This window comes from Zootoca vivipara, chromosome 6 (assembly GCF_963506605.1).
Source record: "Zootoca vivipara chromosome 6, rZooViv1.1, whole genome shotgun sequence".
NCBI lineage: Eukaryota > Metazoa > Chordata > Lepidosauria > Squamata > Lacertidae > Zootoca > Zootoca vivipara.
This window is the reverse complement of record NC_083281.1, coordinates 72,775,451-72,795,017: the sequence shown is the minus strand read 5'-3', so window position 1 is coordinate 72,795,017 and position 19,567 is coordinate 72,775,451. Positions and strand designations below refer to the sequence as shown.

The following is a 19,567-nucleotide window of genomic DNA, read 5'->3' as shown; positions in this document are numbered from 1 at the left end:
GGTCCTTACCAATTTTTTAAGACGAGCGTCGTTATCAGAGCAGCAATGACCATGATGAGGGAGACGGTGATGGTGATAATCTGATGGACGGCCAGACCTGTAGGGGAAATAAAAATAAAGGAAGAATGGAGATGTATACTGGAAGCAAAAGAAATCTTGGATATGCAGTGAGTGACCCAGCCCTCCCCTCTACAAGCACCTAGACCCGAGTGGGATGGGATGTCCAAGCTTCTTCTTGGGCCATCAACAGTGGAAGCTGGTCCATTGTGGTGACATCAGCCTGCCTGTCCTCATGAAAATAGGGCATTTTAGAGGTGAGAGAGTTGGTTTTTGTCTTTTGTTTTATTTTATAATGATATATTTTTTAAAATTATTATTCTAATTTGTTCTCTACCCTTCATCCTAACGTGCCAGGATGGGTTAAAACAATTCAATCTACATCATTGAAGTATAATTTTATTTATTTATCTAACATTCTTGTCCTGCCTTTCTCCGAAGATGGGCTTCCACCATTTATTTCCTTCTGCTAATGAGGAATGGCCAAGGGAGCTGGGTATGTTTAGCTTGGAGAAATGAAGACTGGTAGGTGATATCTTCAGATATCTAAAAGGCCGTGTCATGGAAGATGGAGAAAGCTTCTTTTCTGCTGCTGCTGCAGAGTGCAGGGTCTGAACCAATGGAATCAAAAGAAATGAAATCACAGCTAAGCATTAAAAATAATTTTCTGGCATTAAGAGCTGTTCGACAATGGAGCAGATGACCTTGGAGGGTGCTGGGCTCTCCTTCATGAGAGGTATTTAAACAGGGGTTTGATGGCCATCTGTCTTGAGCTGTGATTCCTGCAATGCTGTGGGTTGGACTGGATGGCACTTGGGGGTCCATTTGAACTCTGCAGGTCTATGATTCTATTTCAAAACATCATTATAAAATGCAAAATTATACACACACACACACACACACACACACACACACACACACACACACACACACATAGTTTAAGTATTAGAAACAGCTGTTTAAAATCCAGTTTGCAATGATAGCAACCCAGCGATCAGCATCATCTGCACCTTGGTTTCCAAAGGCATGTCTGAAAAGGAGAGTCTTAGCCTGCCAGTCGAAGGAAAAGCAAAGAAGACTTAATTCTAGTTTTAGTTTGATCCTGAGCCCCCAAGTGCTGCTTTGTGGCATAAATACAGCATCTGTGCTTCTGTTTGTAATGGACCCTGTGAATTCAAACCATGCATCCAGCCTTGCTGGGACCTGGGAGTTGTAGGTGTGCTCTCTATGGGGGCCTAGACCTTGTCCTCTACAAATTGTTCCAAGAGGGATTCTTCATAGATGAGTATAGACAGAGAGTCCCATGTTGTTGTCATTTAGTCGTGTCCGACTCTTCGTGATCCCATGGACCAGAGCACGCCAGGCACTCCTATCTTCCACTGCCTCTTGCAGTTTGGTCTAACTCATACATTTTTAAAAAAACCTATTTATTGATATTAATTCATAGCTATAGAAAAATACAAACCCATTACAAAGTATTTTTTATAATATTCTAAGATAAAACAGCAGCTTAGTTGAAAAAAGAAGAAAGTCAAAAAGAAGAAAAGACCAGAAAGAAAGAAAGAAAGAAAGAAAGAAAGAAAGAAAGAAAGAGGGGGGGGGGAGAGAGAGGGGGGGGGGAAGGAAGGAAGGAAGGAAGGAAGGAAGGAAGGAAGGAAGGAAGGAAGGAAGGAAGGAAGGAAGGAAGGAAGGAAGGAAGGAAGGGGGAACCCTTTGGCAGTGCGTCCCAGACTTGATTCCCCCACATTTCATAAGACGGAGAAATCCAAGAGACGGTGAGCTCAGAGGAAGAAGGTATCATCACACTTCGCAGCTGCAAACCAGTCACCCTCTGCAGCTGATGGCTGTTGTGACATGCCTTAACATCCGAGGATATTTCCTGTGCCATTCATGCAGAGAAGTGTCATAACAGCAGCTATTTTGCCACTTGTGTCTTTCTTTGCCTTGCCGCAGTGGGCCACCATCGGCAACAGTCATTCATGTTGATTAACTCCTCTCTGGGCCATCAGCAATACTATATGATCAGCTTAACACAGACAATTGGAGCAATCTCAGTCCCAGAGAGCACTAGAGCATTGCCCAATCTTCTACTGCTTAGGCTTTCAGGTAGAAGCTAGCCATTTCATTTGGATCAAATTGTTACCCACCCCTCAAAAATCTGTTCCTCTTCACTGCCATTATTTTTTCAGAGGATACTTATTTTATTTATTTACTGCATTTATATGCCAACCCATTTCTCCAAGGAGCTCAAGGTGACGTCCATGGTTCTCCTCATCCCTCATTTAATTCCCACAACAACACTGTAAAGGTAGGTTAGGCTGAGAGACAGTGAGTGGCTCCCAAGGTCAACCAGTGAGCCCAATCCACTACAACACTCAAAAATAAGACAGCTGCAAGCTGCCTTCTCTTAAGCTCAAACTCGGGACCTTCAGATTATGAGAATGATGCACTGCCTGTTGTGCACAGCTTTTATGGCTGCTTCTTCTATTAGTCACATTGATAATTCAACCCACTTGGCCATCACAACACTGTATAGTCAGCTGGATTTGCCGCATTATGACATAATAATAATAATAATAATAATAATAATAATAATAATAATAATAATTTTTATTATACCCAGATAGGCTTCCAACAGAAAAATGAAATAAAACAATCTATTAAACATTAAAAGCCTCTCTAAACAGGGCTGCCTTCAGATGTCTTCTAAAAATCTGGTAGCTGTTTTTCTCTTTGACATCTGATGGGAGGGCGTTCCATAGGGCGGGCGCCACCACCGAGAAGGCCCTCTGCCTGGTTCCCTGCAACTTGGCTTCTCGCAACAAGGGAACCGCCAAAAGGCCCTCAGCGCTGGACCTCAGTGTCCTGGCAGAACGATGGGGGTGGAGACACTCCTTCAGGTATACTGGACCGAGGCCATTTAGGGCTTTAAAGGTCAACACCAACACTTTGAATTGTGCTCGGAAACGTACTGGGAGCCAATGTAGATCTTTCAAGACCGGTGTTATGTGGTCTCGGCGGCTGCTCCCAGTCACCAGTCTAGCTGCCACATTCTGGATTAGTTGTAGTTTCCGGGTCACCTTCAAAGGTAGCCCCACATAGAGCGCATTGCAGTAGTCCAAGCGAGAGATAACTAGAGCATGCACCACTCTGGCGAGACAGTCTGCAGGCAGGTAGGGTCTCAGCCTGCGTACCAGATGGAGCTGATAAACAGCTGCCCTGGACACAGAATTGACCTGCGCCTCTATGGACCAGTCCAGAATGGCTCCCAGGCTGTGCACCTGGTGAGTGATGTCAGTCTCAGTATACCACCTTTCTTTTCCCTTGCAATGTGTGCTGGGAAAAAGTCAGTGAAGAAAGGAAGTGTTGTTTGCAACTGCCGAAAATTTCCTTTCGGTTGTAACTGAAAGCTCCCTGTCCTGTTACACAGGTGCAGAAGAAAGGAAGGGTCAGCAGCAGTGATTAATTGCGAGAAGCCCAGAATCAGGACCCGAGCGCAAGAGCACTCTCCCTTCCTGTGGTTTCCAGCAACTGATTATCAGAAGTATACAGCCTCCAGCCAAAGTATCATCACCATGACTAGTAGCCACTGATAGCCTTTACGCCCTTGAATTGGTCTAATGACTTTCTCTAATAACCATTTTCTAAACGGGCTGTGACCTGCCCTGGGATCTTAGGGTGAAGGGTGCATGATAAATTGTAACAAGAGGAAGAGGGAGAACCATAGAGTTGCCCAGATAGCTCAGTCAGTTGAGCACAAGACACATAATCTCAGAGTTGTGAGTTCGAGCCCCACGCTGGGCAAAAGATTCTTGCATTGCAGGGGGTGGACTAGATACCCCTTGTGGTCCCTTCCAACTATTATTCTGATACCTAATAATAAGTTCCCAGCAGCCCTGGCAATGACTAATAGCTACACCACCTAGGCAAGTGGGTGATGTTGGTAGTAGTAGCTGAGAACCCTGCAAATGCCAGCAAGCAGAGATGCCTCTTAGGAAGCACCATAGTCCCTTCTGCCAAGACACATCGCAAGTATCAATCAAAGGCTCAGAGATGTGGATGCTGGCAATCTCATATAATAAAAGCCAAGGTCACCTTTGTTAGCGTGAGTCACTGGGATGACTGCTGCCAAGCTGTTTGGGTAATGATAGCTGCAACGGACTCTTTATTTTCTTGCTCTCCTTCAAGTTGTTTTGTTAGGTTGGGTAGTCTGGAGGAATAACAGGCGACTCAGACACGTACAAAACATAACATGGCTAGGAATGGGGATCCAGAGAAGGTAATTACAGACAGGGGCTATGAGAGCGGAACCACTGACCACCAGAGAATTTGCCAAGGCCATCAGAGCTCCCTAGCTATCGGGGGGGGGGGGGAATAATAACAATTTGAAGGGAAAAAAAGAAGAAGGATTTTCAAGGGGGTTGCTGGGTCTTTTCAGCACAAAACTCAGTATTTTCAGCAAAAAGTTCTGGATTTGGACCTCCGATCCATATTAGGGAACATTTCAGTTCTCTCAGTTTTCCACTTCTACAACCTTAAATTTACTTCTTCATATTTCTGCAGCCATTTGTGAAATTTCTTTTTTTAAAAAAAATTCCTCCTGAACATTCATTGGCTTTTCAGTGCAAATTTCTCCTAATGAACAGAGTTATTTATTTTTTTATCTGGATTTTGTTTTGACGAACAGGCAGATATTTGCAAGTGATATAGTGCATTTTAAAAGTTGTTTTTCACAGTTATCTCCTTTGGTATGCATGCTTTCCCCTAATACACCGGTATGCACTGTTCCAGACATTGTTCCACACATTATTTGGTTGGAACACGGCATGGCAAAATTAAGATACATGCAGGTTTGGGAGGATGGCTGTATTCTCAGTTCTCATGCTGTTTTGGAAAGCGCAAAGTTGATAAAATTGGCTTTCGATGCAAACTGGATAGCTCAAAAGCAGAAACAGTAATGCTTCTGAATACCAATATCTGGAAGCCAAAATAGAGTGGCCACTGTGAGAACAGGATGCTAGACTAGATGGGCTACTGGCTTAATCCAGAAGGTTCTTCTTATGCTCTTATGGGTTATGCTCTTAGTCATGACACCGCTCCCTGAGCCCACCCAGTTACCACAATTTTTATATTGTTATGATGATTTATTGATAGTTCCTTTTTTAAAGTTCTTTAAAAAATTAGTTGTAAATCACCTACAGCAGGCACATCCAACTCCCAAGAGACTGCTCTCTACTCACAGTATAAAAAACACTGTTGCTGAGCTTTTTTTAGGGGAGGAGAAAGCCTATATATAGGGGGAGCTCATAGCTGCCAAGTCTCCTGTATTCCCCGGGAAACCCCCGTTTTCCCAGCTGTTCCCAGCTGAAAAAATGGATTCCCCCCCCCCCAGTTTATTCTGGCGCTGTGGCCATTTTGGAACTGGGCGGAGCATGCTCAGAAGCGACTTTCGATGCTGCTTTGCCCAGTTCCAAAATGGCTGCAGCGTGACTTCTGGTGCGGTGGCCATTTTGGAACAGGGCAGAGCACCATCAAAAGTCGCTTCTGAGCATGCTCCACCCAGTTCCAAAATAGTGGCAGCGCTACTTCCGGTCTGCTACTTCCGGTCCAGTCCCGTATTTCTCAGGCCGGAACTTGGCAGGTATGGGGGGAGCTACCGTAAACAACTGCAGTAACAGAACTCACCACCACAAATTGGGGGGGGGGAATACGCCCATTTGACGCAACACTGAAATACGGAGAGAGCATAAGGGGACAGAGCCGTTCACTGCTTTTCTTTCCTTTCACAGCAATCGCTGTTGGGCATCCATGGCCTAGAGGTTGCCCTATATAAAGCAACTATCTAACTAGCACTAATACAAAATTCTACTCAGAGCAGAATCATTTAAATGAATGGATTTCACTAACATGCGCAGTAACATTCACTAACGTTCTGTCATTCTATGATTCTATGAACATGCCCATTAATTTCAATTCTTCTGCTCCGATTTGAACTTGGTTGGATAGAACTCAACAACAACAACAACAACAACAACAACAGCGCTTCCATAAACAGGAGCAGTATACCAGATGCTGTGGGCAAGCAAAGGTGATGACTTCCGTCTTCATATTCTACTTGTGAGCTTCTTCGACACATCTGCTGCCCACTGTTGGGAGCAGGTTGCTAGGACTGAATGACAAGATGTGCCAAATTGACTGGAGTCCCACTATCAAATATAATTGTTGGTCTCTCATGAACATTTTGATAGCCTCTCCTCTCTTCCTCTCCCTTCTGGAAGCACATACATACATACATACATTAATTTTTTTTACAGCAGCACACTTTGCCTTTTTATCACTTTAATTGAACATAATGCCAGGCTCAGCCAGCCAGATCAGCAACTGTCCATAAAATCCCCTATTTGTTTCCAAAGCTGAGGGACGAATGACACGTTCCATCTCAGCCTCATGCCTTTAAAGTCTGGCGGCTGCCTATGCCAGCCCCAGCCAGGAGGGAACGATTTGCAAGATTGGAGTTTTGAGCAAAAGGAGAGTGTTTAACTCTATCCTCCGCAACTCCCTCCAGACTTATATTTCCATTGCAAATCCCTTCTGGGTGGAAAACTTTTTTTTTCCAGAAGGTCGGCGGGGTGGTATTTGCAGAAGGGGTGATGGCAGACAGGAGAAGGGTCTCTCCACTGCAAATTGCACCCTCCTTGCTCAGTTTTCTCACGTGGTTTTAAAAGCACAAAGCAGAAATCAAAGATGTGGTTTTGCGCTACTGCAGGGCACAGGGACTCCCAACTCCCATCAGCTCTTGCCAGCATGGTGACTGGTCAGGGAATGATGGGAAATGTAGTCCAAAAACATCTGGTAGTCCAACATGTGGAGGACCACAGGGCTCCCACTCCTGTCCAAATGTAAGGACAACAAGCATGAACACCTTACCAGTAGTATTTACTCTCCTGCAATAGGCATCTGGTTGGCCACTGTGAGAACAGGATGCTGGGCTAGATAACATAGCTGCCAAGTTTTCCCTTTTCTCGCGAGGAAGCCTATTCAGCATAAGGGAAAATCCCTTAAAAAAAGGGATAACTTGGCAGCTATGCTAGATAAGCCTTTGGCCAGATCCAGCAAAGCTCTTCTAGTATTCCTAAGGGTTCAGTTTTGGAGAAAGGGCTTATAATGGCAGTGAGGGGCTGCTCACACTAAGGAAAAGCCCTGCTGAGTCAGGCTGAATGATTATTTAGTCTAGCGTCCTGTGGCCAACCAGATGCCTCTTCTGGGAAGCCCACAAGCAAGACCCGAATACAAGAGCACTCTCGCCTCCATAGCTGCCAAGTTATCCCTTTTTTTAAGGGATTTTCCCTTATGCTGAATAGGCTTCCTCGCGAGAAAAGGGAAAACTTGGCAGCTATGCTCGCCTCCAGTAATTGGGATTCAGAAGCATTACTGCCTTCTCCTCCTAAGCCACCAGTTGCGTTGATGGCCTCAGTGACATATTCACAGCAGTGGAATTCTGGCTGGTGTCACTCATTCTCCCCTGAATGCCTTTAAAAGGGATAAGGTAAAGGTAAAGGGACCCCTGACCATTAGGTCCAGTCGTGACCGACTCTGGGGTTGCGCGCTCATCTCGCATTATTGGCTAAGGGAGCCGGCGTATAGCTTCCAGGTCATGTGGCCAGCATGACAAAGCCGCTTCTGGTGAACCGGAGCAGCACACAGAAATGCTGTTTACCTTCCCGCTGTAGCGGTTCCTATTTATATACTTGCACTTTGACGTGCTTTCGAACTGCTAGGTTGGCAGGAGCTGGGACCGAGCAACGGGAGCTCACCCCGTCAAAGGGATTCGAACCGCCGACCTTCTGATCAGCAAGCCCTAGGCTCAGTGGTTTAACCCACAGCGCCACCTGGGTCCCATTTAAAAGGGATAGTAGCCTGGCATTACCCTCTTCTCCCTTCCAGAACTACTGAAGGAGTCAAACTGCAGCCCAACTAAAATGCCTTGGCCCCTCTGTATCAGATACTAAATTGGGAGTTGGGTTTGTGGTTTGCCCTCATAATATGGCCTTAAAACAAGTAAGAGAAAGAACAGGGGTGGCGGGGGGAAGGGGAGGTGATGTGTTTGCAAACCATTTCCTAGAAGAAACCATAAGGCAGCTCTAGAGAATGCAAATGGGTGTCTTTTCAGAGAAGGCGTGCAGTTCTGGGAGACATGGAAATGGCCATTTTGCCATGAGGGTTGGCTTGGGTGTCCTGAATGGCTTTGCTGGGCCTCTGTGCTTGGAGGCAGTAACGCTTCTGAATACCAGTTGCTGGAAAGAGCAGGAGGGGGAGAGGGCTCTTATGCTCGAATCCTGCTTCTAGGTTAACCCACAGAGGCATCTGGTTGGCCACTGTGAGAACTGGATGCTGAACTAAATGGGTCATTGGCCTGATCCAGCAGGCTCTCCTTATGTTCTTTCATGGCCATGACTTCGGCTGCTGGGATAATGGTTGTTTCAATGCTCTCCCTTTAATGAGATACGGCTGTTCCACCAAAAGACCTTCCCCCTGGGAACTGCTGCCCAGGAACTTGAAAGAGTCACAGTGGGGAAGATATTGCCTTTCAGCTTCCAAACGGGTGTCCATTTTCCTTCCAGCTCTCAAAGCAACCTAGCAATTTCCTCAAACTTTCCTCAGTCCTTGGAGACTTTAATGAACCACTGAGATAACCACTCTCCTCCCGCTGCCAGGCTGCATTAAAACCCCAGTCGGCTAGCAGCTGGACCCTAACTTAGCTTGGAGGTGTTTCTCTGTTTACAGATGAGGCTCTTCCGCTCTTGCACTCCTGGGAGTAAATTAAACCAGGAGATTTGACACAGCTTTGAGGCTGGTATGTACCGCGAAGGGCTGCATAAAAAGCAAAAAAGGTGTTTCAGAAGCTCTGAGTGTTAACAAGATTTACCTTGAGACATTACTCGTCACTTTGAGAGCTGCGAGCGTAACTGCAGCATCAATTTGCCTGCCTTGGAGTTCCAGGGACCTCCCACCACCACCACCTCTATTAAGAACATAAGAAGAGGTCTGCTGGATCAGGTCAGTGGCCCATTTAGTCCAGTATCCTGTTCTCACAGCAGCCAACCAGATCACTGTAGGTAGGGTTGCCATATTTCAAAAAGCAAAAGTAAAATTCCTGACACCCGCAAAGGTGTTGAGCTGTTTTTTTAGAAAGATACCAAGAAGGTGGAGCTCCCCGCAAAACCTATCCCCACCCCCAATAGTGATGTCAAACTTTTGGAGCTGTTTTCTCTGCTTTTTCCATTGTATCTCCATACATCCGGGTTTTCCCTGACATTTTGCGGATTTGGCAAATTCCCCCCTGACGCCGTTTTTACAACCGAAAACCAGGACATGTCAAAACCAGGCTGTATGGCAAGCCTAGTTGTAGGAAACCCACAAACAGGACGCTGTGTACAAGGGCACTCTCCCCTCCTGTGGTTTCCAGCAACTGAAATTCAGAAGCATTCCTGTATCCTACCACGGAGGCAGAGTATAGCCATCATGGCCAGTAGCCATCAATAGAATTCTCCTCCATGAATTTGTCCAATCCTCTTTTGAAGGCATTCAATTTGTACCCACCCAATTCTACACCATGACCCCCCAAGCACTGGGCCAAACTTTCTGCTGAACTCTCAATCTGACTCCTCCTACCGGTAATCAGAAGCAGTTATGGAAAACAAACACCCCTGCTTGTGTTTCCATCACACACCCCTGACTTCTACCTCTCCCACCAGCACTATCCAGTGACTGCGCTGTATTAGGTCAATGAGGTGCTGCAATTGAATGACCTGCTGCCCACACTAAGCCTCTAGTTTAGCTTTTGAAGAACTGCTACATTTACAGGATGTTGATGCCTTGTTCAGTTAGGTGCTGTCCACACTGGGTTAGACAGGGACTACTTAAGAATGTATTTACCCCTGGCATCTCCAGGTAGGGCTGGGAAAGACTCATCTGTAGAGCCTAGGAGAGCTACTGCCACCCAGTGCAGGCAGCTTATTAGTCTGCTGTTTCCGCCTCTTAGGAAGTTCCATCCTATTAACACTATTGGTTGGTGTAATGAGTTTGTGATTTGCATTACACTGAGGACTTATCCACACTTACCTTCCCTCTGCTCTTGCTAGGCATGGTCCGTGCTTTAAAGCTCCATGTCTTGAGCACACACACCCCCGCACACCTTTTTATTTATTTTTTGCTCCAGAGCTTTCCCTGCAAAAAAGACACTCTTTAAAGCTCAACTGGAGCAAACAGCAATCCATGGACACTGAGCTTTTAAGCACAGATTTGTGTCTGGGAAGAGTGGGGCAAAGGGTAGTTGGTCTTTAAGGTGCTACTGAAGGATTTTTTTTTATTTTACTTCGACCCAGACCAACACGGCTACCTACCTGTAGATAAGCCCTTAGTCAAATCATTGGTGCTTTTAGCTCTTTTTTCTGCACTATATCATCCACACTGACTTGCAGTGGCTCTTCTGGCTTTTGGACAAGAGACCTTCTCAGCCCTACCTGGAGACATAGAATCATATAATTGTAGAGTTTGGAGGGATCCTGAGGATCATCTAGTCCAGAGATCAGCACCTTTTTCAGCAGTTAGGCGGTCCACTGTCCCTCAGACTATATTTGGGGGGGGGAATGAATTCCTATGCCCCACAAATAACCCAGAGATGCATTTTAAATAAAAGGACGCTTTCTACTCATGTAAAAACACACTGATTCCTGGACCGTCCGCAGGCCGGAATTAGAAAGCGATTGGGCCGGATCCAGCCCCTGAGCCTTAGTTTGCCTACCCATTATCTAGTCCAACCCCATACAAGGATCAAACCTGTGGCCATGGCATTATCAGCATCACACTCTAACCAACTGAGCTGTCCAGGCTGAGTAACGGAACCTGGGATCTTCTGTATGCAAGGCAGATACTCCACTACTGAGCTATGGGTGCTCCTAACAAGACACAGGAGGCTACTTTGCACCAAGTCATCTAGCTCAGTGATGTCTACACTGACAGGCAGCAGCTCTCCAGTATTCCAACTAGCTGCCTTTTCCTGGCCCCTGCTTGGAGATGTTAGGAGTAGAACATGATACCGTCTGCATGCAAAGCATGGGCTCTATCACTCAGTAACAGCCCTTCCTGTTGTTGCTCCAAGCTCTAAAAGAGTAGAGGCTGAAGGTACCCCCATGATCTTCATTTATGGGAGTGAAAAATATTGCTTCTTCATACTCTTAGGTCAGTGTTCTGAACCCAGAAATAGGTTATTGTGAATTTCCAATAAAATGAAACAACACCACACAAGTTGTTGTAGCAATTCAGCCTATTGGGTGATGGATGGATGGCTTCCAACTCCAGGTGAGACATCACAGTTCTGAATCAGAGAGAGAGGCAGTAAAAGTGAAGAATACCTACTAACCTTAATGATCAGTGTGGGAAGCCTTGCTTGTGATTTCCCCACCAGCGATAGTTCATCATCTTCTCTTCTAATGCCCGAGATAGGAATGTCTCAGTGGATGTTCAGCTGGGAAACTCCCTCCCTTGGGAAGTGTGACTGAACCAGCCACCTTGATGGTCTTTAGACAGCAGTTAAGAACATCTATCTTCAACCAGGCGTGTGTGTGTTTTGTTTTTGTTTTAAAAATGTTGAGTTTCATTGTATTACGGTATGTTGGGGACTACTCTGGGTTCCACTGAGATCAGACTCATCATTATCATGAAGAATTCAGGGAGGAAAGTTCTAATCTACTCCTTTTCTTAGGCTATTTTCACACCATGCATTTTAAAGTGCTACGATACCACTTTAAACTACATGGCTTCCCCCAAAGAATTTTGGGAGCTGTAGTTAGTTAAGGGTGCTGAGAACTCTTAGGGTATCCCAGGCATAGGCAAACTCGGCCCTCCAGATGTTTTGGGACTACAACTCCCATTATCCCTAGCTAACAGGAGCATTGGTCAGGGATGATGGGAGTTGTAGTCCCAAAACATCTGGAGGGCTGAGTTTGCCTATGCCTGGGATATGCCCATTCCCCTCCAAGAGCAGCAATTGCATAGCCTCCAATATTCCTAAGAGGGAAAATAGGAACATTTGTCACTCTCCCCTCCACTGACCCTCCTTGACCTTCTGTTTTTGGCATTCCTCTCTGCCCCACGGAGTGAGTGCCATCACCACTACACCAACGGGACACAGCACACACACCCTCCACCATCCTGGAAAAAACCCTTAATTCTTATTGTATTGTATTGTAGATTTACCAAAAGAAAAATACACACCTATACATAACTTTTATAAAGGGGCAGGATTAGATGCAGATGCACAAAGCATTTTTTATTTTAAAAAATCAAGAGTTTTTTGTATGCTCGGCTCCACTCCCCCTTTCTTTCCACCCAGGGTGGCCTTGCCCTCTGCCTGCCCCTCAAAACTGGTGCTTCACGTGAGGCTCCTATTCCTCTCCTATTCCTCTCTCCCTCTTCAGCAGTCGCTATCAAATTTCTCTTTTACTGGGAGAACATTCAAACCGGAAATCGTCCCGGGTGAAGAGATAGCTTTACTGGGCATTTAGCTTGGTTCTCTCACCAGGGCACCACAAATCCCCTTATCTCTTCTTACACTTATCTATTTTCTGGGTGATGCTTCCATTGGAAATCCACACGCACACCCCAATATCCCAAGCAGTTATGGGATTCGCTGTCCAGAGGTCTTCAGAGCGATGGAGGCAGAGCCAGGCATCAATCTATTATGGTCTAAGCCAGCAGCATTAAATGGTCTCCATGTCCACTGTGGAGCAGTATTAGTCAAACTCTAATGATTTACTGTCACTCTCAGTTATGACCCTGGCACCATAATAACACATCCTGCCAATGTCCCCTGAGCTTCACTACTTAACAGCCTGATCACTGTAGCACAGGGGTCAGACCCAGGGGCGTAGTGTGGCCCTCCAGGCATTTTCATTTGGCCCTCGGAAACCTCTACAGGCACACCCTGCCTCCCAAGACTATGCCCTTCCTCTGTGCCCTCCTCAAATGCTTTGATCTGACTGGAGTGTGCCCTCAAAGCGTGGCAATTCTCCCATGTGTTTGAGGGGGTGCCATCAGCTGGGCACATATCAACACATGGGGTGGGATTTTCTAGGGGTCCAGCGCTTTTGGGAGAGAGTATTCATAGGAATCTCTTAAATTGTGTAACCGCTAGCTTATAAGAATCATAGAATTGCAAAGTTAGAAGGAACCCCAATGGCCACATAGTCCTGCAGTGCGGGAATCACAGCTAAATAGTCCCTGATATATGGCAATCGATCCTCTACTTAAAAACCTCCAACAAAGGAGAACCCAAGGGCGTCTGTTCCACTGTCAAATAACCTCTAACTGTCAGAAAGTTCATCCTTTTGTTCCTCATGCTTGGTACTATTGAATCTGTTTGATGGTCCAAATGAGATTTCAAAGAACAAGGAACTTATCCATCTTCTTATTGTGGCCCAGTTGGCAACAGCAAGATTTTGGAAGAATTTCACATCTACATATCTGAATCATCAGTAGGTTAAAATTTGACATATAGCCTTGCTGGAGATCATCTCCCACAAGTGACAGGTGATCATGGACAATGTAAAAAAAAAATAGACCCATTTGTGGGCATTTGGTTTCCCTTCATTGAATACATGCAGGGCTTACTTACCAAACAAAATGTGTTCCCTGGAAATGGTTCATTAGGCAAGCATTCACAGGAAGAGTCAATGATTTCCATTGATTTCTATGGCAACATTTCTAATCCATTATTTTTTTTAAAAAAAATCTTTCTTTCCCCCAACAGTGGTTTCTACCTGAAATGACTGCAGCCAACCAGAAAAAGTGAGACAAAAGTAAAACTGATTTGTCCCATCTCTCCTCTTCTTGGATTTCTCCAATCTCTCTCCCCACTCCCTCCCATGAATGGCTGCCACCAACCAGCAAAGCACACATAAGTAAGGAAGTAAAGAAGAGGACAAACATTGGCTGTTCAAATAACTGAATCTGTGGTGCGTATAGTTTGGGTAAAATTATTTATGTTTGGATAAGGGAATTTTCACATAGCATAGTGAGTGGGCAGATAGCAGGACCTGCAGGTATACAAATGAACAGAAAAATGGCAGGGTTAGGGTTGCACAACAACATATAAAATGGTGTGAATAACCTGAAGTCTATAGGGAAATGTCTAATTTTCCCATTTTGCATTTTGAAGAAGAAGAAGAAGAAAAAAGGCTAACAGAAGACCGTAAGGCCATAATAAGAGCCTGCTGGGTCAGGCCAATGGCCTATCTAGTCCAACATCCTCTTTTCACAGTGTCCAAACAGATACTTCTGGGAAACACTCAGCAGGACCTGAGTTCAAGAGCAGGGTTCTCCCCCCCACCATCCTGATGTTTTAAACATCATCATTGAATCATAGAAATGTGGACTTGGAAGTACCCCCAGGCGTCATCTAGTCCAATTCCCTGCAATGCAGGAATCAGAGCTACAGAATCCCTGGCAGATGGCCACCCAACCTCTGCTGAAAAACCTCCAACAAATTAGCATCCACCACCTTTAGAGGGAGTCCATTCCACTGTTGAGCAGCTCTTACCATCAGAAAGATCTTCCTAACGCTGAGTTGGAATCACCCTTCTTACAACCACCACCTTCCACTTTATTCCCTGACCTACCACTTGCCGGAGGCAAAACAAAACAAAACACCCACACCCACACATTCAATAGATACAGGGAGTTTCACAAGTAATCATGGGTTGGACTTGAAGATCCTTGGGGGTCACATCTAACTCTGCAATTCTATGACTCTACATTGAGTGAATCGTACATCTTTTATTTTTTCCTACTGCTACAAAAGTTATAAACTCTGTCCTGCTTCAGCCTCCCCCCCCCCCCAAAAAAAAGGATTCCTGCATCAAATTGACAAGGGTGATAAAAGTAATGGAGACTTCGGAGCAACTTTTACAAGGCATTTCTTTCCCCTCTTAAAAAGGACCATCAAACTCACAATTTAGTATCTCAGCCAAGGCAGGGATTTTGTTTTTTTCCCCCTGGCGAATCCACTAAGAATGAGGAGGCTCCCTGCCTCTAGGAACAAATGGTAATTTCAAGTCCTCTGACACTTTTGGAGTTCCAGAAAAAAAACATCCCTACTAAAAATCATGATGTGAAGTCCAGATGAAAAATAGCCTTCTTGAGTTGGGGCTATTCAGACGGTCATTAGCTGAAGGGAGGGGAAAAAAACCTTACTACAAGGTGTGTGTTTTTTCCTCCCTTCAGCTAATGACCATCTGAATAGCCCCAAAGCTAGTGCCTTTCAGATGTTTTGGACTATGACTCCCATCATTTGCAGCCATCATGGGCATTTTGGACTACAGCTCTCATCAGCATGGGCAATAACTAGGGTGATAGAGCGGGCACTGGTTTTAGAAGGGATGCCCGACACCCTCTCTAGGCCTGTGTACACATGACACTTTCCTGTAACATATGCATTTTGGAGGAGGACACACTTGGAAAGACAGCTGTGTTTTACTCTGTCCAGAAAGTGCAAATTGGTAGGTCTGCATTAATGGAATCATAGAATTGTAGAGTTGGAAGGGATCCCAAGGGTCATGTAGTCCAGTCTGAAGATGGTCACCTCTGTCTTCCCTATAAACTAAATGAATTACTCTCTCCACCGGTATGAAACAGGGATAGACAAATCATATTCTTTCTACTTAATGTATCTTTTGCGAGCATGCATCTTATGACCATTTCATCTCATTTTTCCATTCATCGGCACTTTAAAAAAAAAAAAAACAAATGTGGATTTAAATTGCAAAGTTCAGTTGCAAGCTGACCTGAATTTAAATACACATTTTAAAACACATTCTAATTTCCCTCCCTCCCTCCCCTTATCAAAATATTTGGGACACATGAAAACTGGGGGGGTTGGGGGGGTAAGAACTGGCTTTCCCAACAAGTGTAGATCAGATCAGCCTGCAGCAGAATGAACAATGGTTGAATTCCTCACAAAGCTCTATGTACAAATATATATTTTTTAACGAAAATGAAAAAGAAAGAAAACGGTATGCAGAATTTTTATGAGGAGTGACGGAACATCCCTCACTCAGAATGGGCTTGGTAATTGTTCCAGGAAGTGTAGATTGGATTAGTTTGTATCAGAAGTCACAAGGACTAAATTCCTCCAAAAAAAATCTCACCCCCAACCCCTGGTGTACAAATGCATTTTAAAAACAAAGACAAATTTATACATTCTTTTTATTACCAACTACTGGACACCGCTCACTCAGAATTGACTTGGTAATAAATTGCTTTCTCTTCTAGAGTTCGGGGGGGGGGGAGTCTACATTTTTTTTAGAGTGTAGTGATGGTGTAGCAGCTGTGGACTTTATTGTATCTCCACCATAACCACAATTGGAATTCCCACCACTGCCTGTAAAAGATGTCCACTTGGAAATGCACCCACTATTATCTTATCTAATGGAATGTATCTTTCCTGCAGCCTCCCCCAACTCTGTGCCCTCTGGATTTTATGAATGACAAATCCCATTATCCCTGACCATTGGCAATATCTGCTGGTACTGCTGGAAGCAGTCGTCCAAAGCATTTGGATGGCACCAGATTGAGAAAAGCTGCTTTAGAATACACCTTCATAACTTCATGCCACAAGGGAGTTTCTGTCCTTAAAAGCTCAGCTCTGTTTCTTTAATCTTTTTTTTCCTGAATCAAAATCTGTCAGAATGAGATTCAACAAGGCAAAGCTTCAAGCACTGAGTTGGAAATGGCATTACATTCTTCCATATGTCGCCCTCTTGAGTTGAGACATCTACAAGCTAAAGTTTGATACATCAGCAAGCATTATTGCAGAGGCAATCAGAGACATATACTGCATGGGCCTTCAGATAGGATTAAACCATATTTACTCAGCCAAAGAGTTTTAGCTTCCACTCTGAGTTGCTAGCAGAAGCAACAAATCCTGGAATTTATAAATTTTTATTTTAAGAAGAGTCTGCTGAATCAGGCCAACAGCCCATCTACTCCAGCATTCTATTATCACAGTAGCTAAACAGATGCCTCAATGGGAAACCCACAAATAGGAACTGAAGCCAAGAACCATCATCTCCCCTCCTGTGGTTTCCAGTGACTGGGATTCAGAAGCATTATTGCCTTTGACAATCGAGGCAGAGCACAGCCGTCATGGCTAGTAGTCATCAATAGTTGAGTCCTCCATGAATTTGTCCAATCTGCTTTGAAAAAATATCTGGGTTGGTGGCCATCACTGCTTCCTGTGGGAGTGAGTACCATGATTAAACTATGTGTTTAGAAGTACTTCCTTTTATGTACTGAGTCAAGAAGTAATTCATTTTGTGTGTCCTGAATTCAGTTTTATTGCATGTCAATGAGTTATGAGAAAGGGGGAAAACACTTTATTCTATCCACTTTCTCCATGCCATGCATTATTTTATAAACTCAGAACTATCGTAGAATCAGAAGAGACCATGAGGGTCATTTAGTCCAACCCCCTAAAATGCAGGGCTCTTTTTTTGCCTAATGTGGGATTCAAACCCATGAACTTAAGATTAAGAGTCTCATGCTCCACCGACAGCTGTGCTGTGGGCTCTACCTTCTTTCATGTCATCTCTTAAATGTCATCTCTCTAAATTAAAAATCCCAAATGATGCAACCTTTCTTCATAGGGGAGCCACTTCATCCCCTTGACAGGGGAGGAGGAAGAGGAAGTTAATTGACTTCTTATCAGCATTAAGGAATGTTGCAACATCCATAAGGCAGTGGGAACCTGGATGGAGTCATCTGGAGTTGTATCCAACACTACTCTTACTTAGAGTAGGTTCACTGAAATCAATCAACATGACTAACTAAAAAGAATTTCATTTCAGTTGGACTTCTGTGAGTAAAACTTCATTGGCTTCAAACAACAGGTTTATGACATGATGTTGGCATTTCTGCAGAAACTCTCCAAATCACCTCCAACCCTTGTTGGGAGCAAGTTACTGACTTGGAGCTCTCTTTGGTACTGAACCAACTAACATCCACCATGGGAGCAGAACAGGGCAGGCCCTTGTAACTACACAACAAAACAGATCACTTGGCTCACAGCTAGTGGTGTTGCTAGGTATTTAAAAGATTTAGGCCATGGGCCTGTCCAGTTAAGACTTGAATTGGTAATTCTGCTCCTACTCAGAATAGACCCATTGAAATTCACAGGCATGACTAATGTAGGTCCACTATGTGTAGAACTTGCAAAAATAAATGTTATAGAATGAATGCCAGATAATTCCCCATACAAATTATGCCAGATAAACTTGTCGTTATTTGCTCCCCATCCAGGATCACCCTAAATCAATCCTATTCAAACCATTTAGCTCCAATTAATTTCCCCAACAGAACCTGGTCCAAATTAATTTAATCCCATTACTCCCAAATCATCCCCAGATAAAGCTGTTTTAAATTAATTTAAGCTTCCAAATTAGTACCCTGTTCAGTAACCCAGATAACCCTCCCAATTCAACTTTCCCCAAACCCTTTCCCAGAAACACTTAGAAAATTATTCCTGGCCCATGCCCCATAATCCCACCCTGGCAATATCCCAAAGGCCCACAGATGATGGAATGGAGAATGGAACATCCTCCAAGAATACAGAAGTCACCCATTACTGGTTTGGACAATTGAGGTTAATGGTGTGAGCTGGTGGAAAGAGGGATAATTAAGTAACTAATTCTGAGGGGCTTAGTAATGGGAGAGAGTGCTTAATTGCATGTTAATTACCCAGGCAGCCAATTGCCTCAGGAAATTACACAGACCAAACTGTATCATCACCGGTACACCACAAGGATGAAACTGCTAAACTGAGGTTCACACAGACTTGGATTAGAGGAAGTGCTGTCAACATTGCCCTGATAATCACAGAGGGAGAAGAGAAACACTCTCCATCTACCTGTCAAACCTGATGGAGCTCATGCAATTTTCTAGGGTGATGGCAGGATGTGGGGGCTAAAAGATTCATTCAAGGGTTAAAGACTTCCCATGCAACAGTGAGCAATTGTACTTAAAAAAAAGAAAGAAACTGGAAACAGTCTCCAGTGGTTTATGCTATATCATGACATATTTACAGCACCAGTTTATAAGAAAGAAAGTGAGAGTTATTTATGAAGGGAATGGGATGGGAGATGCATTATTATAGAATCATAGAATTGTAGAGTTGGAAGGGGCCCCACGGACCATTTCGTCCAATCCCCTGCAATGCAGGAATCACAGCTACAAAATCCAGAAGTGAGAGCCATCCAAACTCTGTTGAAAAACCTCCAATCAAAGAGAATCCAGCACCTTCTGAGTGAGTCTGTTCCAGTGCTGAACTTTTCTTTCTATCCGAAAGTTCTTCTTAATGTTTAGCCCAGGCATCCCCAAACTGCGGCCCTCCAGATGTTTTGGCCTACAATTCCCATGATCCCCAGCTAACAGGACCAGTGGTCGGGGAAGATGGGAA

General features: G+C 44.5%; 1 protein-coding gene across 1 annotated transcript in view; it reads right to left on the bottom strand.

Moving 5' to 3' along the window:
• The window catches only part of AJAP1 (adherens junctions associated protein 1), a 60,920-nt gene that overhangs the window by 14,550 nt on the left and 26,803 nt on the right, over positions 1-19,567 (bottom strand). Inside the window, exon 2 of the mRNA XM_035120960.2 lies at positions 10-97. Coding sequence (XP_034976851.2) covers positions 10-97 — 88 coding nt within the window. The remainder of the gene's footprint in view (positions 1-9; positions 98-19,567) is intronic.